The sequence below is a fragment of the Mytilus californianus genome, unplaced genomic scaffold (assembly GCF_021869535.1).
Source record: "Mytilus californianus isolate M0D057914Y unplaced genomic scaffold, xbMytCali1.0.p SCAF_2, whole genome shotgun sequence".
In the NCBI taxonomy this organism is placed as follows: Eukaryota; Metazoa; Mollusca; class Bivalvia; order Mytilida; family Mytilidae; genus Mytilus; species Mytilus californianus.
In genome coordinates this window covers 75,270,484-75,295,766 of record NW_026262668.1, presented here as the reverse complement: position 1 = coordinate 75,295,766, position 25,283 = coordinate 75,270,484, and the positions used below count along the sequence as shown (strand labels likewise).

General features: G+C 33.1%; 1 protein-coding gene and 1 long non-coding RNA gene across 7 annotated transcripts in view; both read right to left on the bottom strand.

The window, feature by feature from the left end:
* Positions 1-25,283, bottom strand: part of LOC127728209 (proliferation-associated protein 2G4-like) — a 77,558-nt gene that overhangs the window by 22,118 nt on the left and 30,157 nt on the right. Inside the window, exon 7 of the mRNA XM_052235440.1 lies at positions 73-151. Coding sequence (XP_052091400.1) covers positions 73-151 — 79 coding nt within the window. The remainder of the gene's footprint in view (positions 1-72; positions 152-25,283) is intronic.
* Positions 6,146-25,283, bottom strand: part of LOC127728221 (uncharacterized) — a 28,039-nt gene continuing 8,901 nt past the window's right edge. For 2 of the 6 annotated variants that reach the window (XR_007994045.1, XR_007994041.1), the window contains 2 exons: positions 21,080-23,182; positions 6,146-7,165 (listed from right to left, as the gene is read on the bottom strand). This is a non-coding gene — a long non-coding RNA (uncharacterized LOC127728221). Of the gene's footprint in view, positions 7,166-21,079; positions 23,183-23,317; positions 24,824-25,283 lie in introns of those variants that run through there. The other 4 variants (XR_007994043.1, XR_007994044.1, XR_007994042.1 and 1 more) reach the window with 4 other exon arrangements.

Genomic DNA, 25,283 nt, shown 5'->3' with positions numbered 1-25,283 from the left:
CATTAAAGAAAGTGAAATCTGAAATAAGTCATTGATTATTGGCTGTGAACATTATATCTAAATAAAACTAACTTTTGTGCCTCTGTAGGATTCTGTATTACTGCCTTCTCACCATCTATCACATTTCTTTTTAATTGGTGGGATAACATACCTGGAAAAAAATACATACTAAATCATATTGAATTTTTCGAATACTAAGAATTTTCTACCCCAAGAATAGATAACCTTAGCTGTATTTGGCAAATCCTTTTGGAATTTTGGGCCTTGATGCTCTTCAACTTCATACTTTATTTGATCTTTTAAATTTTTTTGATTGAAGCATCACTGATAAGTCTTTTGTAGATGAAACACCAGTCTGGCATACAAAATTTTAATCCTGGTTTTCGACACAATTATGTTGTAATCAATCTGCAATTATAGATTTTTTGACAATATTTGATCAATTTCAAATAAAAAAGTATACCCTTCGGATTTCAAATTACAACCAGGAATCAGAATTACGTCCCTTGAAATAAATACATTATCAGAATACCTGGTGTTTTCCTTTATTCGATACTTTTTCTAAGCAGTTTTAAAACCATTTATAATATCTTTGAATTTATAGTCAGACTGTCCTTATTAGTGCATTTTTGCAAATTAGTCACATTTCTTCCAATACTATGTTTTTGAATAAGACTACATTTATTTTGTTAATACAATGTAGACATCTCTAATCAAGATAATACTAATGACAAGTATCATTTTTTGTGCTACATGTTGAACATTAAGAACATAACTAAGTGCATGTGACAAGTGTTAATATACATTTCAAATAAAATAAAGGAATCACTGGTTTATTGCAAATAAAAAATTATCAATAATGAACCGAATACTCTTGAATAAAGGACGTTCTATTCCTTGTGATAATTTATTTAAACATGATTTAATTCCTTTCCTATAATTAAGGGGGTACTTGTCATTTCTTTTCCATTTTACTAGTATGTTAGAAAATACAGTAAAATCAGAACTAATATTATACAATTACTGTCTTTTGATGAGGTAAATATTATACAATTACTGTCTTTTGATGAGGTAAATGTGTGGTTTATTGACTTTTGAAAATTCGGCCGCTGGCCTCAGTGAATATCAGTTTTTCAAAAGTCAATTAAACCACGTATTTACCGAAACAAAAGACAGTAATTGTTTTATTCCATGTTCCGAGACAGAAAAATATGTGTAAAATAACAGTTATTTACCAAAACCAACTAAACGTCAAACATTGTATCGTTATTATACACGTAAAAGCACGCGACGTTTTGCGCGGTGAATATACTTTTTCCGCAGGTGAATATGCTTATTTATTCAAAATCCCATTCATATAGAAATACCTACTAAAGTCCTATCAATATGGAATAAGTGGTTTTATTGACTTTTGAAAAACTGATATTCACTGAGGCCAGCGGCCGAAGTGAATATCAGTTTTTCAAAAGTCAATTAAACCACATATTTACTGAAACAAAAGACAGTAATTGTTTTATTCCATATTCCAAGAGAGTACCAAGAGAAATGTATATAATGACAATTATTTACCAAAACCAATTGTACATCAAACGATTTTAACATAACGTAAAAGCACGCAACGTTTTGCGCGGTGAATATACTTTTTCCGCAGGTCAATATGCTTATTTATTCAAAATCCAATTCATATAAAATAAAATGCTCCGCAGGGCGCAGCTTGATACGACCGCAGAGGTCGAACCCTGAACAGTTGGGGCAAGTATGGACACATCATTCAAGCTTGATACAGCTTTGCATTTGGATTGTGATTAAATATTTGACACAGCATAGGTTTCTAACACAGAATGAATGTGGTCTAAGAACTTAAAAATTTTAAATTGGACATTCACCTATTATGGTCCAATATCCAAAATCTAAATACATGGTCAGATTCAGCATATCAAAGAATCCCAAGAATTCAATTTTTGATGAAATCAAACAAAGTTTAATTTTGGACCCTTTTGACCTCAATGTGGACAAATGTGATAACGGGGCCCAAAAATCAAAAATCTAAATACAGTCGACTCTCGTTATCTCGAAGTCAGCCGGACCAGAGAAATATTTCGAGATACACGTAGTTCGACTCAAACTAAAACCGGAAGTTTGACAGACCAAGGGGCACAACTCTTGCTTTGCTTGGTAAAGCTAAAATAAATCCGGATGAATATGGAAAGGGGATCGATATTCTGGTATCAGATCGATGTATTTGTATGTCATGGTCTTTCATTATTATTATTATAATAACATTATTTTTACTTATTTAATTGTTTCAGTTACAATTTTTTCCTATGGCTTTTATCAGAGAGAGTAATTTTCCAATCGATATTAGTGTTATTTAGGTCATTTAAAGTTGACAAAATTGTTTATTCGCGGATACAAGAGATTTTAGAGAATTAAGATTTCTCTTCATTTTTTTTCATCTCACTCTTACTTTTCAAAAGAAAATACAAGATTAAAGACGTCGATTGAGTAGTTTTTAGGTGATCACCAACGGAAGTCTTAATCCCCACTTTATACACATCCAAGCGCATCAGTGTAAATCACGATTAATTGTTTTTGTAAACATTTTAAATACTTTTTCATGAACATTAACATTGTATCACTAATTATTTATAAAATTTTTATAAAAGATAATCTTAGGTAAACACTCGTGGAAATAGCATGTCATAAATCAATACAGTGGTCAGTGACCGGAAATTTAATTACACGTGTATTGTCAGATTAACTCTTCAATCCATTTAAATCCCTGAGGTCATGTTTTGACATTTGTGTATGAGTTCGAGATAAACGATGAAATTTGAATGCTTTTGTTAACCTTGGGACCGTAAATTTAGTTCGACTCAACCGAAATTTCGACTCATCAGGTGTCGAAATACATACATTTATATGGAACAAAGTTCGGGACCACGTGAAAACTTCGATTCATCCGAAATTTCGAGTCCACCGAGTTCGAGACAACGAGAGTTAACTGTACATGGTTAGATTCAGCATATCAAAGAACCCCATATATTCAATTTTTGTTGAAATCAAACAAAGTTTTATTTTGGACCCCGATTTGGACCAACTTGAAAACTGGGCCCATAATCAAAAATCTAAATACATGTTTAGATTCAGCATATCAAAGAACCCTAAGAATTCAATTTTTGTTAAAATCAAACTAAGTTTAATTTTGGACCCTTTGGACCTTAATGTAGACCATTTTGAAAACGGAACCAAAAATTAAGAATCTAAATACACGGTTAGATTCGGCATATCAAAGAACCCCAATAATTCAATTTTTGATGAAATCAAACAAAGTTTAATTTTGGACCCTTTGGACCTCAATGTGGACCAATTTAAAAACGGGGCCCAAAATCCAAAAACTAAATACACGGTTAGATTCAGCATATTAAAGAACCCCAAGAATTCAAGAATAAAACCCCATTGAAATTGGTCAAGAAATAAGCAATTTATACGAAGTATCTTCTTTTGCACAATACTGTGCAATTGAATATTTCTTGCTATTGTGCAATACTGTACAATTGACAATTTCTTGCTATTGCGCAATATTGTGCTATTGGATATTTCTTGCTATTGCGCAATACTGTGCAATTGAAAATTTCTTGCTATTGCGCAATACTGTGCAATTGAAGATTTCTTGCTATTGTGCAATACTGTGCAATTGAAAATTTCTTGCTATTGCACAATACTTATTATATAATAATTTACACATCCTGTTTGGTGTGTATCTCCTACCATATCATTATTATTTGCTTTTAAATATAAATCAGAAATAACCATCTTAAAATGGAAAATTTTAAAAGAAAAAAAAAAGGAAAAAAAAAAAAAATCCCCCCCCCAAATTTTTTGAACCCCCTTATGATTCATCACCCCCAAACTCAATCCCAGCCTTCCCTTTGTGATATGGTACCTTGCAGTACAATTATCAGAGAGATCCATACACTTGAACACAAGTTATTGTCTGGAAACTAGAAAAATGCTTATTTTTGGCCCCCAATTCCTTAACGTTTCGGCAATTACCCCCAAACTCAAACCCAGCTTTCCCTTTGTGATATGGAACCTTGTAGTACAATTTCAGAAACATCCATACACTTACACACAAGTTATTGTCATGAAACTAGAAAAATGCTTGTTTTTTGCCCCTTTTTTGGCCCCTAATTCCTAAAATTTTGAGGCAATTACCCCCAAAATCAATCCCAGCATTCCTTTTGTGATATGGAACCTTGTGGTAAAATGTCAGAGAGATCCATACACTAACACACAAGTTATGTCTGGAAGTTGCAAAAACGCTTATTTTTGGCCCCTAATTCCTTTACTGTTGGTACCATAACCCCCAAAATCAATCCCAACCTTCCTTTTGTGGTATTGAACCTTGTGGTAAAATTTCAAAGAGATCCATTCACTTAAACTAAAGTTAGAGTGCGAAAACCAATGTGTCTTCGGATGACGACGACGACGCCAACGTCATACCAATATACGACCACAAAATTTTTTTTGCGGTCGTATAAAAACTGCAAAATTTTGTTAAAAACTACCAATTCGGTGGCAGCAACCCAACAATGGGTTGTACGATTCGTCTGAAAATTTTAGAGCTGATAGATCTTGACCAATTGAACAATTTTACCCCATGTCAGATTTGCTCTAAAAGCTTTAGTTTTTGAGATATAAGCCAAAAACTGCATTTGACCCCTATGTTCTATTTTTAGCCATGGCGGCCATGTTTGTCGATGGATCAAAACTTCGGATACAATTTATAAACTAGATACCCTAAGGAACGTTAAGTTAAAGTTTGAAGGTATTTGGCCCAGTAGTTTCAGAGGAGAAGATTTTTGAAATAGTTTACAAAGACGACAACAGATGCCAAGTGGTGGCATAAGCTCACATGGGCCCAGGTGAGCTAAAAATGCTTATTTTTGGCCCCTAATTCCTTAACTGTTGGTACAATAACCCCCAAAATCAATCCCAACCTTCCTTTTGTGGTATTGAACCTTATGTTAAAATTTCATAGAGAACCATTCACTTAAACTAAAGTTATTGTGCGAAAACCAATGTGTCTTTGGACGACGACAACACCAACGTCATACCAATATACGGCCGCAAAAATTGGGAATGATTTTGAAATAGATCACACTCAAATTCCATGAAAAATACTTTTCTTGGATGATAGTTAGGGACAATTTTCCATAAGGAAGTGATACAGCATACCATTTCAGAATTCAAAGTACAATCAGTTATCAGAATTACGTCCCTTGAATAGAATCATCATAAGTATGCTTACATTTGTACTGCTTTCATTTTAATTGCAAGTTCCAGTGTTCATAGAAAGTTTGTTACGCATACCAAAATATTAATGCAAAGATCTCAATATCAGCCAGATTTGGCTAATTTTCCTTCTTATTTCTTCAATGAATGCAAGAAATTTGAAGGCTTAAAACATACACACAAGGGTTCGAATGATTAGAGAACTGTGAATTTTGTTATAATTATTCTACATTTAGATTTTGAATTTTTTTTACTTTATTTCAAATACAATTTGTATACCATTCAGATTTCAAATTACAATCAGGAATCAGAATTACGTCCCTTGAAATAAAATCATCATCAGTATACCTGGTATGTGCTTTCACTCTATATAACTTCTTAACAGTTTAAAATCATTGATAATATCTTCGAGTTTATAGTCAGATTGTCATTATCTAGTTTTATTTAGTGAATTCGTCATATTTCTCCTATTACTATGTTTTTGATAAGACGAAATTATAAATTATCAATAATAAACTGTATTCATTTGAACAGGAGAGTTTACTCCTTTGGATAATTTTATAAAACATAATTTAATTTCTTTCCTATAATTAAGGGGGTACTTCAATTCTTTTCCATTTTAGTAGTACGATTGAAAATGCAGTAAAATTAGAACAAATATTTTGATATATTAAATGGTCAAAAACAGAACCACAATTATTGCTACCATTCATATACAGCTTGTGATGAAATAAATTTTAATAAGATTAAAAAAATTGGGAACGATTATGAAATAGATCACATTCAAATTCCATGAAAAGTACTTGTTTTGGATTATAGTTGGGGACAATTTTCCATAAGGCAGTGATACAGCATACCATTTCAGAATTCAAAGTACAATCAGTTATCAGAATTACGTCCCTTGAATAGAATCATCATAAGTATGCCTACATTTGTACTGCTTTCATTTTCATGATTTTAACTGCAAGTTCCAGAGTTCTTAGAAAGTGTTTTACTCATACTAAAATATTACTGAAAAGATCTCAAATTGAGCCAGATTTGCACAATTTACCTTCTGATCTTTTATATGAATGCCAGAAATTTGAAGGTCTTAAAACATACACACAAGGGTTCGAATTATTAGAGAACTGTGAATTTTGTTATAATTATTCTACATTTAGATTTTGAATTTTTTTTACTTTATTTCAAATACAATTTGTATACCATTCAGATTTCAAATTACAATCAGGAATCAGAATTACGTCCCTTGAAATAAAATCATCATCAGTATACCTGGTATGTGCTTTCACTCTATATAACTTCTTAACAGTTTAAAATCATTGATAATATCTTCGAGTTTATAGTCAGATTGTCATTATCTAGTTTTGTTTAGTGAATTTCGTCATATTTCTCCTATTACTATGTTTTTGATAAGACGAAATTATAAATTATCAATAATAAACTGTATTCATTTGAACAGGAGAGTTTACTCCTTTGGATAATTTTATAAAACATAATTTAATTTCTTTCCTATAATTAAGGGGGTACTTCAATTCTTTTCCATTTTAGTAGTACGATTGAAAATGCAGTAAAATTAGAACAAATATTTTGGTATATATTAAATGGTCAAAAACAGAACCACAATTATTGCTACCATTCATATACAGCTTGTGATGAAATAAATTTTAACAAGATTAAAATAAAATGCTTCGCTGGGCGCAGCTTGATACGACCGCAGAGGTCGAACCCTGAACAGTTGGGGCAAGTATGGACACAACATTCAAGCTTGATACAGCTCTGAATTTGGATTGTGATTAAATATTTGACACAGCATAGGTTTCTGACACAGAAAGAATGTGGTCTAAGAACTTCATTTTTTTTAATTTACCTATTATGGTCCAATGCCCAAAATCAAAATACATGGTTAGATTCAGCATATCAAAGAACCCCATATATTCAATTTTTGTTGAAATCAAACAAAGTTTAATTTTGGACCCCAACTTGGACAAACTTGAAAACTGGTCCCATAATCAAAAATCTAAACACATGTTTAGATTCAGCATATCAAAGTACCCCAAGAATTCAATTTTTGTTAAAATCAAACTAAGTTTAATTTTGGACCCTTTGGACCTTAATGTAGACCAATTTAAAAAACGGGACCCAAAATTAAAAATCTAATCAAAGCACGAAAGCGCTGTAAAGGCAATTAATTACAGGTTGTGTGTATTTTAAGTCCAGTTATATCATTATCTTGCATAGTACAGTGTACTTATCAGAGGTGGCTTTCAGTATTTAAGATTTAGAGTTCTCTAATGATATTGAATAAGTTTTATGAATGTCATATTCTGAGCACTATATGAAGCCGATTGTTCTCACTTGTTTATGAACTAGTGCATTATGTCCAGTTTGTACCTTTTTTATCTATGTTTATAGTCAAATTAGTTATCAAAGGTACCAGGATTATAATTTAATATGCCAGACGTGTGTTTCGTCTACATAAGACTCATCAGTGACGTTCAGATCAAAATAGTAACAAAGCCAAACAAGTACAAAGTTGAAGAGCATTGAGGACCCAAAATTCCAAAAAGTTGTGCCAAATACGGCTAAGGTAATCTATTCCTTGGATAAGAAAATCCTTAGTTTTTTCATTGGCAATCATAACACATCTCCTTATTTATATAATGATCTATATTCAACGACCTCAGGTACAAAAAAAATGTATGTAACTAAACTATGATGGGAAACCTTTGACTTCTTTCTTTATATAAACTTTTGATTTGGTACCATAGAACTATGTAGAGTAAATGTACATTGCAACATGTCAACTCTTTCAACTCCAAGCAAAATTATATTTCCAAGCATAAAGTAATTTATGAATGAAATAAAATGCTCCGCTGGGGCGCAGCTTGATACGACCGCAGAGGTCGAACCCTGAACAGTTGGTGCAAGTATGAACACAACATTCAAGCTTGATTCAGCACTGAATTTGGATTGTAATTAAATATTTGACACAGCATAGGTTTCTGACACAGAATGAAAGTGGTCTAAGATACTTAAAAAAATTTAATTTACCTATTCAAACCATATCATTATTATTTGCTTTTATATATAAATCAGAAATAACCAATTTAAAATGGAAAATTTTAAAGAAAAAAAAGGAAAAAGAATCCCCCCCCCAAAAATTTTTTGAACCCCCTTATGATTCATCACCCCAAAACTCAATCCCAGCCTTCCCTTTGTGGTATGGTACCTTGCAGGACAATTTCAGAGAGATCCATACACTTGAACACATGTTATTGTCTGGAAACTAGAAAAATGCTTGTTTTTTGGCCCCTTTTTGGTCCCAAATTCCTTAACGTTTAGGGCAATTACCCCCAAACTCAAACCCAGCTTTCCCTTTGTGATATGGAACCTTGTAGTACAATTTCATAAAGATCCATACACTTACACACAAGTTATTGCCATGAAACTAGAAAAATGCTTGTTTTTTGCCCCTTTTTGGCCCCTAATTCCTAAAATTTGGAGGCAATTACCCCCAAAATCAATCCCAGCATTCCCTTTGTGATATGGAACAATGCGATACAATGTCAGAGAGATCCATAGACTTACACACAAGTTATTGTCATGAAACTAGAAAAATGCTTGTTTTTTGCCCCTTTTTGGCCCCTAATTCCTAAAATTTGGAGGCAATTACCCCCAAAATCAATCCCAGCATTCCCTTTGTGGTATGGTACCTTGCAGTACAATTTCAGAGAGATCCATACACTTGAACACAAGTTATTGTCTGGAAACTAGAAAAATGCTTATTTTTGGCCCCTTATTCCTAAACTTTTTGGGCAATTACCCCCAAACTCAATTCCAGCTTTCCCTTAGTGAATTGGAACCTTGTAGTACAATTTCATAAAGATCCATTCACTTACACACAAGTTATTGCCATGAAACTAGAAAAATGCTTGTTTTTTGCCCCTTTTTTGCCCCTAATTCCTAAAATTTTGAGGCAATTACCCCCAAATTCAATCCCAGCATTCCCTTTGTGATATGGAACCTTGTGATACAATGTCAGAGAGATCCATAGACTTGCACACAAGTTATTGTCATGAAACTAGAAAAATGCTTGTTTTTTGCCCCTTTTTGGCCCCTAATTCCTAAAATTTGGAGGCAATTACCCCCAAAAATCAATCGCAGCATTCCCTTTGTGATATGGAACCTTGTGGTACAATGTCAGAGAGATCCATACACTTACACACATGTCTGGAAGTTACAAAAATGCTTATTTTTGGCCCCTAATTCCTTAACTGTTGGTACCATAACCCCCAAAATCAATCCCCACTTTCCTTTTGTGGTATTGAACCTTATTTTAAAATTTCATTGAGATCCATTCACTTAAACTAAAGTTAGAGTGCGAAAACTAATGTGTCTTTGGAAGACGATGCCGGACGACGACGACGACGACGCCAACGTCATACCAATATACGACCACAAAAATTTTTTTGCGGTCGTATAAAAAGGAGTTCTTAATTAAGAAATAAACTGATTCGCTGAGCGCAGCTGTACACACCCGCAGAGGTACTACCCTGAACAGCTGGGGCAAAAATGGACACAATATTCAAGCTTGATACAGGTCTGAATTTGGATTGTAATTAAATATTTGACATATTATAGTTTCTGAATAAATGTAGTCAATGAACTTGAAATCGGTTATATGAATTGAATTTATATTCAATTAAAGATTTCTTGATGTTGTGCAATACACTGTGCTGTTGTGCAATACTTAATAAATCTGTTGCCAGACTATAAACAAATAAAGTTCAATTTCTTCTCAATGTCATATTTGAAATTTATGAAAATCAATAGGGAGATTACATCAATAGCTATAAATAATTCACCAAAGTTTCATGTGAACTGCTTAAAGCATTTTTGAGTTGTTGTCCAAAAACTGGAAAATCCCCCCTTTTTTAATGAATAAAACCCCATAACTCAGAAATGTAAAATCTAAAATTTATAAAATTCTAAAGGGAGCTTACGGATTGATAATTTAGTCTTAGATGCAAGATTTTTTATCAGTTGTTAGTGGCTTTGAACTAGCTGTCAGTAACTGCGAGTACTCTCAGATTTGTACTTAGTGTCTTTTTGTTGTTTGGATGTACAACTACCCGACCACGTCCACTTGTATTTGTATTTATCCATCTGATGAGTTTAGCCTCTTTCAACTGATTTTTATAGTTCTTTCTTATATTGTACTGTTACACCACTGTCCCAGGTTAGGGGGAGGGTTGGGATCCCGCTAACATGTTTAAGCCAGCCACATTCTGTATGTACATGTATGTGCCTGTCCCAAGTCAGGAGCCTATAAAAGTGTAATTCAGTGGTTGTCGTTTGTTTATGTGTTGCATATTTGTTATATTTGTTCATTTTTTTACATAAAATAGGCCGTTAGTTTTCTTGTTTGAATTGTTTTACATTGTCATTTCTGGGCCTTTTATAGCTGACTGTGCGGTATGGGCTTTGCTCATTGTTGAAGGCCGTACTGTGACCTATAGCTGTTAATTTCTGTGTCATTTGGTCTCTTGTGCATGTGTGGAGAGTTGTCTCATTGGCAATCATACCACATCTTCTTTTTTATATTAACATCAACAGATATAAAAAATTCACCAAAGTCAAGGTGAGACAACAAAACTTAGTTGTAAGATCTCTGAAATTTTTTACAGGGTATGAGTTTTTCTCATTGTTGGAGATTGTACGGTGACAGTTACACCTGTAACTGCTTAAACCCATTTCTTATGCACTTTAGTTTGATAAACTCACTGAATATCATACCACATCTCCTTATTTTTATATGCATTACAAATTACATGTGCATGCAATTGTAAATATATATATATCAGAACAAAATTCATTGCGTCACTTTTATTTATGCATCCTTTGGCACAATACAAGTTCTAAAATAACACAACATAAAACAACTAAATGTTATTTCAGATGAAAGTTTTGTTTCAGTTCCATTCATAGGATTTATTAGAATTTTGTATGTTTTGCCAAGTCCAATAATTCGCTCTATGTGACATAGAGACATAGTTGACTAAACCACCAGGTGTCGAACATTCAAGAATTTTCAGTGTTTCTGTTTTTATTTGATGAAAAGGTTGCCTGAGCTCTAGGAGCTTTAGGTTTTATCACGGGATATTCTGTGCTGTCAATAATAATCCAAGTCGTAGGAAACTTTAATTTGAAGTTGGATGGTGAAAAATACCTGACTAAACCACTAGATGGCCAAGTGTTAGCCTCACACCACTGTTTAGACATAAAAACAATCCATGTATACACAATATTCTTAACACTAGATTCAATCTAGAATCTAGACAGTTCAAAGTTGGTTGTATGATGCCTCAATTTCATCAAAGTCATAAAAAAACTGATTTTCAACTGACACCCTATCAATTTGAAAATATATGTATCTCAAACAATGTGCTGCTGGACCAAGTGTGGTCAAAACAAATAAAAATTTAGTATACAACTCTAAACCGGTATAAAAATGCATGGCTGTGTCACGTGTCTTCATTTCAAAATTCTCTGTTAAAAACATAGGCATTGATGGTGTTTGCGTAATTCCATCTGTGAAGCTCAACATTTGCTCGGCAGTTGGTGGTGGACAGTCATAAATCCTTTCTGCAGTATGAATGACTTCTTCAGGAAAACCAACTTTACAATCAAAACTTTCCTCTAGATTTCTACTACAATATTCATCAAGTTTAGTTCTTTTGTTTTCACAGGAAACTGCCCTGATTTTTCTTTTTGCGGACGATTCAGTCTCTTGCTTGGTCCAGGAAAATAGGCTGGGAATGGCAGTAGACTTAAGTCTCTGTATGGTGGGTTGCGCCCTGAAAAAGGTTATAAAACATTAGTTTTTTTATAATTAAATGAACTTCCATTAGCAATGTATACTTTGTACTACCTGGCGAAATATTAACTAGATTTATTCATTACAATCTGGATAAAACTATGTTTGCCTGATTCAATGTATGTTATGTAAATCCAAAGGACAAACAATGAGAGACTTATGCAACAAACGTACATTGTTTGTACCTAAATAACTATAATATAGATGAGAGCATGTCATTGTTTTGTTCCTGTTAACATTGTCATTGATATTTTTCAAGAAAGTCTATGAGGCATAGCTTATGCATTCCTGTCATTACTACATTAGCATAATTACTGCTAAAATAATTCTCAGTATGATATACCTCTTGTAAGAAATCATTATAATTGTAGCAATCACCAAAAAATCTCAAACAGATCACATTGAATCGTAATCCAAAAAATTATGACGTCTTGAATTACCCACCCCCTTTAATTCTAAAACGATAATTGCGGTTGTAAACAGACTTTGGTTTATTCGCATGGCGATTACATATATAACTATATATTTCACAAAGAAAATAGAGTTTTACCATGAATTGTTTCCTGCACGTAGTCTTTTTCAGTAAAACGTGCCTTGCAAACAACAGCTGATTGAGATGGACTCCACGATATCATTGTGTTCTCGTCCAATCTGCGTATGGGCCATGGCGTTGATCCAACTTTTCCTTCTTTTTAAGTCATTTGGAAATGCATGTCCTCCTCTTAAATGACATCCAGGTACACAACAACAAGTACTTGGCATCGTTAATTAAAAATATAACTGAAATAGTTGCACAGTGCAGAAACCGGAAGAAGAGTAACAGGATCCGCAACCATGGCACCACCTATTCAGGAACGATAATTTGCTACTTTATATAACTGCGAAAATAACGTTAGACGGGTTCACGTGCATAAACAGAAATGCGCTTTAAATTGTATAATATAATTCATGTTCAGTCGACCTTTAATTATTATATCAACGACTGAAATGATTTATAAACATCTAGATTGCAGATAACACTCGAAATTAACCCGAGCTCTTTCCACACGGAATTCAAATAATTCTAGTTTGTCAATCGGTTGACTGCTTATAATGCAAAATACTAATATATCAAAAGTTTTCAAAACTAACAAAACACAATGATCGTTTCTCTATTTCCCAATGTAAATGAAATGAAACAAATCAAAGAGCTGAAAGCTCTGAGGAAAAATGACGCCACTGTCTCTAATATTGTGATATTTTTTATGCAAGTCTTGATTTTCACATACCGTAATAAGTTTAACATTGCAACATGTCTCGTAAGCATATAATTGATATTCGTATATGTGTCTGTTTTTTCAGTACAAATGAATAGGTCAAGACTACCTGAATGATCTACAGTATCCAATTACTACTGGCTGGTTTTTTTTGTATAAATAAATAGGTCAAGACTACCGGAATGATCTAACAATATCCAATGACTACTGGCTGTTCTTTTGTACTAATAAAAAGGTCAAGACTATTTGAATGATCTACAATATCCAATGACTACTGGCTGTTCTTTTGTTCATATAAATAAAGACTACCTGAATGATCTAAAGTATTCTAAGTAATGTGATTTTTTTCTTGCAATTACATTTTTCTAAATCAAGAATATAGACTACTAGTATCCTTTTCAAACCAAATGATTATGAAGAGCCTGTTGTTAGCAAGCTCTTATACCCCACATACTCATTGAATAAGTTACTAGTGACCTAGTTATTTCTGTTACTTGAAGCAAATTATATTTCTGTATATTTAGACAATAGTATAATATTGTTTTACTAGTTTTATTTCACCTTGAAGATTAGACAAATAGGGATACTCCTTCGATTTTTTATTGCATGTCAGTCAGGTCGCTTTATATGAAACTTGAAACCACTTCTCTGCCATATTGTTATTTTATAACAACTCTGCCCTTGACCATGTTGACCCATGTAATTGATATTCATTCTTTAACCATATATCATAGTCAGTTAGTTTTTGATTTTGCACTCCCACACCACCTTTCATGTCTTTCAGGTCAAATGTCTGTCTCCATTTAAGTTAATGACATTGAACAATCATGGTATTAAACACAATTTCAATAGTGATAATGCTGTTCTCGTGGGTCACCATATATTCAACTTGGGTAGCATTCCAGTTATTGAAATTTGTGTCAGGTTAGAACAATGATCTAGATCTTTAGGAATGGATCTTATAATTTAATATGGAGCCATAGTATGGGACCCCTACACGGTAACAAAAAAAAACAAACTTGAAAGGATACAATGTCAAGCGGCATAATCTATCACCAGAGATTACAAGTCAAAAGAGAATGGACTAGATACGTCTCTAAAATGCTTGCTGAACTGGAACTACAGCAAGATCTACAGACAAGACGAACAAAGCGTTGAAGCCAGAAGTTAATATTTATGTAAAAAGTAGTTGAGGGGCTGATTCCCGCTATTGAACCATACTGTCATTCTATAATATCATTGCGTAAGTATTTCTGTATTGGCCTTGTTATTGGTCCATGTCTTGGGTGTATTGGTCTGAGGCGAAGCGGAAGGCCAATACTGCTGGCCGAGGACCAATAATAAACATCAAAAATCGATTTGTACCATCGACATGATGAAATTATGAGGTCGTCAAGAAATGAACTTTGTGATAATTTACTCGTTCCCCAAACCTGAAATAATCCCATCGTCTACTTTCAAAATGCTTTTTAAATGAATGGGACCGTCTTTAACCTAAAATATATGCCATACTGAACGTTTCAGCTTGTTTATGGTGAGTAAACCTGCGTCTTACAAACAACTGTTTACTTTCAGTTTGAGTTTATCGTGACTTACGATCTAAAAACTAGAGACGTTCCGAAATCCTGTTTTGTAAACAAAGATTCATACGCACCGCGTGGGTATAACCGTATTACTAATTTCCGATTTTTAAAATCTTCGTAAATCTGGATAAAGACCAGTTTCTATCCAATGGATATCAAAATGATTCCGATTTTCACTTTTTTTAATGATTGTAAAGTTGAAATGGCATGAAAGGCTGACATTATTTAGGAGAACTATTTTGTCTAGCGATTGCTGATCATTGGAGGGTAAAAAGTCCAACACCATAACAAAAGGGATCTATTTATCATGTATACATACCGATTGTTTACGATTGTAAGACATGTGCATAAAAGTGAAAGCTCGAATAAATATGAAAAATATAACAAAGGGATAGCTCCAAATACCATTTAAAAACAAAAAAACATATGGACAGGTCAAGATATCTTTTTGGTAAATAAAATAAAGTATGTAAACTGGTTCCCGACCGACTACAACACTTTGTTCGAGTGTAGCGTAATACAAGCAGATTCCAGTTAGTATGTAAAATAGTAAATATGAAACCGAGTGCGGTAGGCGGAGGCAATAATCGACTGCCGTAAGTTCTGGTCAATGGTATCGGAAACATGCCGCTGATAGCGTCATTTTCCAAAAACATTTTATATCGCAATAAGAAGAGGAGAGAATTCAACATTTCCGGATCTACTTGGAGTCTAATGACCCCCCACGTAGACAAGTTGGATATCGCGGAAGGAAGGATTAACCCCGCAGCTAGAAAGGCATTAAAGCACTGCCTTTAAAAACACGGTTAGATTTGGCATATCAAAGAACCCCAATAATTCAATTTTTGATGAAATCAAACAAAGTTTAATTTGGGACCCTTTTGACCTCAATATGAACCAATTTGATAGCAGGCCCACAAAATAAAAAATCTAAATACATGGTAAGATTCAGCATATCAAAGGACCCCATATATTCAATTTTTGTTGAAATCAAACAAAGTTTAATTTTGGACCCCAATTTGGACCAACTTGAAAACTGGGCCAAAAATCTAAAATCTAAATACATGTTTAGATTCAGCATATCAAAGAACCCCATATATTCAATTTTTGTTGAAATCAAACAAAGTTTAATTTTGGACCCCAACTTGGACCAACTTGAAAACTGGTCCCATAATCAAAAATCTAAACACATGTTTAGATTCAGCATATCAAACAACCCCAAAAATTCAATTTTTGTTAAAATCAAACTAAGTTTAATTTTGGACCCTTTGGACCTTAATGTAGACCAATTTAAAAACGGGACCCAAAATTAAAAATCTAAATACACGGTTAGATTTGGCATATCAAAGAACCCCAATAATTAAATTTTTAATGAAATCAAACAAAGTTTAATTTTGGACCCTTTTGACCTCAATATGAACCAATTTGATAGCGGGTCCACAAATAAAAAATCTAAATACATGGTTAGATTCAGCATATCAAAGAACCCCAAGAATTCAATTTTTGATGAAATCAAACAAAGTTTAATTTTGGACCCTTTTGACCTCAATGTGGACAAAGTTGATAATGGGGCCCAAAAATCAAAAATCTAAATACATGGTTAGATTCAGCATATCAAAGAACCCCATATATTCAATTTTTGTTGAAATCAAACAAAGTTTAATTTTGGACCCTGATTTGGACCAACTTGAAAACTGGGCCCATAATCAAAAATCTAAATACATGTTTAGATTCAGCATATCAAAGAACCCTAAAAATTCAATTTTTGTTAAAATCAAACTAAGTTTAATTTTGGACCCTTTTGACCTTAATGTAGACCAATTTGAAAACGGAACCAAAAATTAAGAATCTAAATACACGGTTAGATTCGGCATATCAAAGAACCCCAATAATTCAATTTTTGATGAAATCAAACAAAGTTAAATTTTGGACCCTTTGGACCTCAATGTGGACCAATTTAAAAACGGGGCCCAAAATCCAAAAACTTAATACTTGGTTAGATTCAGCATATTAAAGAACCCCAAGAATTCAAGAATAAAACCCCATTGAAATTGGTCAAGAAATAAGCAATTTATACGAAGTATCTTCTTTTGCACAATACTGTGCAATTGAATATTTCTTGCTATTGTGCAATACTGTACAATTGACAATTTCTTGCTATTGCGCAATATTGTGCTATTGGATATTTCTTGCTATTGCGCAATACTGTGCAATTGAAGATTTCTTGCTATTGCGCAATACTGTGCAATTGAAGATTTCTTGCAATTGTGCAATACTGTGCAATTGAAAATTTCTTGCTATTGCACAATACTTATTATATAATAATTTACACATCCTGTTTGGTGTGTATCTCCTACCATATCATTATTATTTGCTTTTAAATATTAATCAGAAATAACCAACTTAAAATGGAAAATTTTAAAAGAAAAAAAAAAAGGAAAAAAAGAAAAAAAAAGAAAAAAAAAAAATCCCCCCCCCCCAAATTTTTTGAACCCCCTTATGATTCATCACCCCCAAACTCAATCCCAGCCTTCCCTTTGTGGTATGGTACCTTGCAGTACAATTTCAGAGAGATCCATACACTTGAACACAAGTTATTGTCTGGAAACTAGAAAAATGCTTATTTTTGGCCCCTTTTTGGCCCCCTATTCCTAAACGTTTCGGGCAATTACCCACAAACTCAATTCCAGCTTTCCCTTTGTGATATGGAACCTTGTAGTACAATTTCATAAAGATCCATACACTTACACACAAGTTATTGTCATGAAACTAGAAAAATGCTTGTTTTTTGCCCCTTTTTTGGCCCCTAATTCCTAAAATTTTGAGGCAATTACCCCCAAAATCAATTACAGCCTTCCCTTTGTGATATGGAACCTTGTGGTACAATGTCAGAGAGATCCATACACTTACACACAAGTTATTGTCTGGAAGTTACAAAAATGCTTATTTTTGGCCCCTAATTCCTTAACTGTTGGTACCATAACCCCCAAAATCAATCCCAACCTTCCTTTCGTAGTATTGAACCTTATGGTAAAATTTCATGGAGATCCATTCACTTAAACTAAAGTTAGAGTGCGAAAACCAATGTGTCTTCGGACGACGACGACTACGCCAACGTCATACCAATATACGACCAAAAAATTTTCAATTTTTGCGGTCGTATAAAAATTGGGAATGATTCTGAAATAGATCACATTCAAATTCCATGAAAAATACTTGTTTTGGATTATAGGTGGGGACAATTTTCCATAAGGCAGTGATACAGCATACCATTTCAGAATTCAAAGTACAATCAGTTATCAGAATTACGTCCCTTGAATAGAATCATCATAAGTATGCCTACATTTGTACTGCTTTCATTTTCATGATTTTAACTGCAAGTTCCAGAGTTCTTAGAAAGTGTTTTACTCATACTTAAATATTACTGGAAAGATCTCAAATTGAGCCAGATTTGCACAATTTACCTTCTGATCTTTTATATGAATGCCAGAAATTTGAAGGTCTTAAAACATTACACACAAGGGTTTGAATTATTAGAGAACTGTGAAGTTTGTTATAATTATTTTCCATATAGATTATGGACAATTTTTACTTTATTTCAAATACAATTTGTATACCATTCAGATTTCAAATTACAACCAGGAATCAGAATTACGTCCCTTGAAATAAAATCATCATCTGTATACCTGGTGTTTTCTTTCACTATATATAATTTTTGCAGATTTAAAACCATTAATAAAATCCCTGAATGCATAATCAGATTTTGTCCTTTTGTGATTTAATCACATTTCTTCCATTACCATGCTTTAAATAATACTACATTTGGTCTATAAATATCATGTAGATATCTTGGAGCAAGAGTCCAGTACAATATCAAATGACAGGTATTAATTTGCTTACTTTTTGTTGAATATTTAAGAACAAAATGATGTAGAGGAGTAAACAGAAATTTCATTCATGTTAACCATTTATTGCAAATAACTATTTATCATTATGAACTGAATCAACAAGATCAAAGGACAATCTGCTCCTCAAAGAAATTCTTTTTAACAGGATTTAAAGGGGCATCAGCTGCCAAATTCATGATCACCAATTTGACTCAAATTCTCATATTTGATTTATAACATACTAAAACGTATATCCAAATTATAATAAAATGCTCCGCAGGGCGCAGCTTGATATGACCGCAGAGGTCGAACCCTGAACAGTTGGGGCAAGTATGGACACAACATTCAAGCTTGATACAGCTTTGCATTTGGATTGTGATTAAATATTGACACAGCATAGGTTTCTGACACAGAATGAATGTGGTCTAAGAACTTAAAAATTTAAAATTGGACATTCACCTATTATGGTCCAATATCCAAAATCTAAATACATGGTTAGATTCAGCATATCAAAGAACCCCAAGAATTCAATTTTTGATGAAATCAAACAAAGTTTAATTTTGGACCCTTTTGACCTCAATGTGGACAAAGTTGATAACAGGGCCCAAAAATCAAAATTCTAAATACATGGTTAGATTCAGCATATCAAAGAACCCCATATATTCAATTTTTGTTGAAATCAAACAAAGTTTAATTTTGGACCCCGATTTGGACCAACTTGAAAACTGGGCCCATATTCAAAAATCTAAATACATCTTTAGATTGAGCATATCAAAGAACCCTAAGAATTCAATTTTTGTTAAAATCAAACTAAGTTTAATTTTGGACCCTTTGGATCTTAATGTAGACCAATTTGAAAACGGAACCAAAAATTAAGAATCTAAATACACGGTTAGATTCGGCATATTAAAGAACCCCTTTGGACCTCAATGTGGACCAATTTAAAAACGGGGCCCAAAATCCAAACTTAATACACGGTATGATTGAGCATATTAAAAAACCCCAAGAATTCAAGAATAAAACCCCATTGAAATTGGTCAGGAAATAAGCAATTTATACGAAGTATCTTCTTTTGCACAATACTGTGCAATTAAATATTACTTGCTATTGTGCAATACTGTACAATTGACAATTTCTTGCTATTGCGCAATATTGCGCTATTGGATATTTCTTGCTATTGCGCAATACTGTGCAATTGAAGATTTCTTGCTATTGCGCAATACTGTGCAATTGAAGATTTCTTGCTATTGTGCAATACTGTGCAATTGAAAATTTCTTGCTATTGCACAATACTTATTACAAATGTATATAATAATTTACACATCCTGTTTGGTGTGTATCTCCTACCATATCATTATTATTTGCTTTTAAATATAAATCAGAAATAACCAACTTAAAATGGAAAATTTTAAAAGAAAAAAACTCAATCCCAGCCTTCCCTTTGTGGTATGGTACCTTGCAGTACAATTTCAGAGAGATCCATACACTTGAACACAAGTTATTGTCTGGAAACTAGAAAAATGCTTATTTTTGGCCCCTTATTCCTAAACATTTTTGGGCAACTACCCCCAAACTCAATTCCAGCTTTCCCTTTGTGATATGGAACCTTGTAGTACAATTTCATATAGATCCATACACTTACACACAAGTTATTGTCATGAAACTAGAAAAATGCTTGTTTTTTGCCCCTTTTTGGCCCCCAATTCCTAAAATTTGGAGGCAATTACCCCCAAAATCAATCCCAGCATTCCCTTTGTGATATGGAACCTTGTGATACATTATCAGAGAGATCCATACACTTACACACAAGTTATTGTCATGAAACTAGAAAAATGCTTGTTTTTTACCCCTTTTTCGACCCTAATTCCTAAAATTTGGATGCAATTACCCCCAAAATCAATCCCAGCATTCCCTTTGTGATATGGAACCTTGTGGTACAATGTCAGAGAGATCCATAAACTTACACACAAGTTATGTCTGGAAGTTACAATAAAATGCTTCGCTGGGCGCAGCTTGATACGACCGCAGAGGTCGAACCCTGAACAGTTGGGGCAAGTATGGACACAACATTCAAGCTTGATACAGCTCTGAATTTGGATTGTGATTAAATATTTGACACAGCATAGGTTTCTGACACAGAGAGAATGTGGTCTAAGAACTTCAATTTTTTTAATTTACCTATTATGGTCCAATGTCCAAAATCAAAATACATGACTAGATTCAGCATATCAAAGAACCCCATATATTCAATTTTTGTTGAAATCAAACAAAGTTTAATTTTGGACCCCAACTTGGACAAACTTGAAAACTGGTCCCATAATCAAAAATCTAAACACATGTTTAGATTCAGCATATCAAAGTACCCCAAGAATTCAATTTTTGTTAAAATCAAACTAAGTTTAATTTTGGACCCTTTGGACCTTAATGTAGACCAATTTAAAAAACGGGACCCAAAATTAAAAATCTAAAAACACGGTTAGATTTGGTATATCAAAGAACCCCAATAATTCAATTTTTGATGAAATCAAACAAAGTTTAATTTTGGACCCTTTTGACCTCAATATGAACCAATTTGATAGCGGGCCCACAAAATAAAAAATCTAAATACATGGTAAGATTCAGCATATCAAAGAACCCCATATATTCAATTTTTGTTGAAATCAAACAAAGTTTAATTTTGGACCCCAATTTGGACCAACTTGAAAACTGGGCCAAAAATCTAAAATCTAAATACATGTTTAGATTCAGCATATCAAAGAACCCCATATATTCAATTTTTGTTGAAATCAAACAAAGTTTTAATTTTGGACCCCAACTTGGACCAACTTGAAAACTGGTCCCATAATCAAAAATCTAAACACATGTTTAGATTCAGCATATCAAAGAACCCCAAAAATTCAATTTTTGTTAAAATCAAACTAAGTTTAATTTTGGACCCTTTGGACCTTAATGTGGACCAATTTAAAAAACAGGACCCAAAATTAAAAATCTAAATACACGGTTAGATTTGGCATATCAAAGAACCCCAATAATTAAATTTTTGATGAAATCAAACAAAGTTTAATTTTGGACCCTTTTGACCTCAATATGAACCAATTTGATAGCGGGCCCACAAATAAAAAATCTAAATACATGGTCAGATTCAGCATATCAAAGAACCCCATATATTCAATTTTTGTTGAAATCAAACAAAAGTTTAATTTTGGACCCTTTGGACCTTAATGTAGACCAATTTAAAAACGGGACCCAAAATTAAAAATCTAAATACACGGTTAGATTTGGCATATCAAAGAACCCCAATAATTCAATTTTTGATGAAATCAAACAAAGTTTAATTTTGGACCCTTTTGACCTCAATATGAACCAATTTGATAGCGGGTCCACAAATAAAAAATCTAAATACATGGTTAGATTCAGCATATCAAAGAACCCCAAGAATTCAATTTTTGATGAAATCAAACAAAGTTTAATTTTGGACCCTTTTGACCTCAATTGGACAAAGTTGATAACAGGGCCCAAAAATCAAAAATCTAAATACATGGTTAGATTCAGCATATCAAAGAACCCCATATATTCAATTTTTGTTGAAATCAAACAAAGTTTAATTTTGGACCCCAATTTGGACCAACTTGAAAACTGGGCCAAAAATCTAAAATCTAAATACATGTTTAGATTCAGCATATCAAAGAACCCCATATATTCAATTTTTGTTGAAATCAAACAAAAGTTTAATTTTGGACCCTTTGGACCTTAATGTAGACCAATTTAAAAACGGGACCCAAAATTAAAAATCTAAATACACGGTTAGATTTGGCATATCAAAGAACCCCAATAATTCAATTTTTGATGAAATCAAACAAAGTTTAATTTTGGACCCTTTTGACCTCAATATGAACCAATTTGATAGCGGGTCCACAAATAAAAAATCTAAATACATGGTTAGATTCAGCATATCAAAGAACCCCAAGAATTCAATTTTTGATGAAATCAAACAAAGTTTAATTTTGGACCCTTTTGACCTCAATTGGACAAAGTTGATAACAGGGCCCAAAAATCAAAAATCTAAATACATGGTTAGATTCAGCATATCAAAGAACCCCATATATTCAATTTTTGTTGAAATCAAACAAAGTTTAATTTTGGACCCTGATTTGGACCAACTTGAAAACTGGGCCCATAATCAAAAATCTAAACACATGTTAAGATTCAACATATCAAAGAACCCTAAAAATTCAATTTTTGTTAAAAATCAAACTAAGTTTAATTTTGGACCCTTTTGACCTTAATGTAGACCAATTTGAAAACGGAACCAAAAATAAAAAATCTAAATACACGGTTAGATTCGGCATATCAAAGAACCCCAATAATTCAATTTTTGATGAAATAAAACAAAGTTAAAATTTGGACCCTTTGGACCTCAATGTGGACCAATTTAAAAACGGGGCCCAAAATCCAAAAACTTAATACTTGGTTAGATTCAGCATATTAAAGAACCCCAAGAATTCAAGAATAAAACCCCATTGAAATTGATCAAGAAATAAGCAATTTATACGAAGTATCTTCTTTTGCACAATACTGTGCAATTGAATATTTCTTGCTATTGTGCAATACTGTACAATTGACAATTTCTTGCTATTGCGCAATATTGTGCTATTGGATATTTCTTGCTATTGCGCAATACTGTGCAATTGAAGATTTCTTGCTATTGCGCAATACTGTGCAATTGAAGATTTCTTGCTATTGTGCAATACTGTGCAATTGAAAATTTCTTGCTATTGCACAATACTTATTATATAATAATTTACACATCCTGTTTGGTGTGTATCTCCTACCATATCCTTATTATTTGCTTTTAAATATTAATCAGAAATAACCAACTTAAAATGGAAAATTTTAAAAGAAAAAAAAAAGGAAAAAAAGAAAAAAAAAGAAAAAAAAAAAATCCCCCCCCCCCAAATTTTTTGAACCCCCTTATGATTCATCACCCCCAAACTCAATCCCAGCCTTCCCTTTGTGGTATGGTACCTTGCAGTACAATTTCAGAGAGATCCATACACTTGAACACAAGTTATTGTCTGGAAACTAGAAAAATGCTTATTTTTGGCCCCTTTTTGGCCCCCAATTCCTAAACGTTTCTGGCAATTACCCCCAAACTCAATTCCAGCTTTCCCTTTGTGATATGGAACCTTGTAGTACAATTTCAGAAATATCCAAACACTTACACACAAGTTATTGTCATGAAACTAGAAAAATGCTTGTTTTTTGCCCCTTTTTTGGCCCCTAATTCCTATAATTTTGAGGCAATTACCCCCAAAATCAATTACAGCCTTCCCTTTGTGATATGGAACCTTGTGGTACAATGTCAGAGAGATCCATACACTTACACACAAGTTATTGTCTGGAAGTTACAAAAATGCTTATTTTTGGCCCCTTTTTGGCCCCTAATTCCTTAACTGTTGGTACCATAACCCCCAAAATCAATCCCAACCTTCCTTTCGTGGTATTGAACCTTACGGTAAAATTTCATGGAGATCCATTCACTTAAACTAAAGTTAGAGTGCGAAAACCAATGTGTCTTCGGACGACGCCAGACGACGCCAACGTCATACCAATATACGACCAAAAAATTTTCAATTTTTGCGGTCGTATAAAAATGCTTGTTTTTGGCCCCTTTTTCCTTAACTGTTGGTACCATAACCCCCAAAATCAATCCCAACCTTCCTTTTGTGGTATTAAACCTTATGGTAAAATTTCATTGAGATCCATTCACTTAAACTAAAGTTAGAGTTCGAAAACTAATGTGTCTTCGGACGAGGACGACGACGCCAACGTCATACCAATATACGACCACAAAAATTTTTTTTGCGGTCGTATAAAAACTGAAACAAAAATTCTATTATTACCATTTATATATATAAAAGCTTATACAGTGCATTCCGGTTATTTGCATAGCCTATTTGTCAGACAAAATTATGCAATAAAGCGGAGTATGCTTATATCCGAAATGCCAAATTACGGAGTCAAATAACATCGATAGAACAGATCAGTAAAGGAAATCCCTGAAGAAAGATGAACGTCTATAATCCAATTACAATATTGAATGTTGATTTATTCTAATAAAAGTTATATGTCTAGTGTCATACATGTTATTTTTATATTGTATTATTTCAATAAAGATTATAAACACATTTTGTTTTAGTTTATTTGCGTACCGACGTTTCCTTTACCAGTTTACCTGGGATACGAAAATAAATTCGTTCTAAAAATAGATTTGTTTCTATGACCCGTATGTACAATGTACATTGTTACGCTTTGATTAAAATAAACTGTTTAACAAAATTACACAGTTTATAATCATTTTAACAATAGATGTGTACTAAAC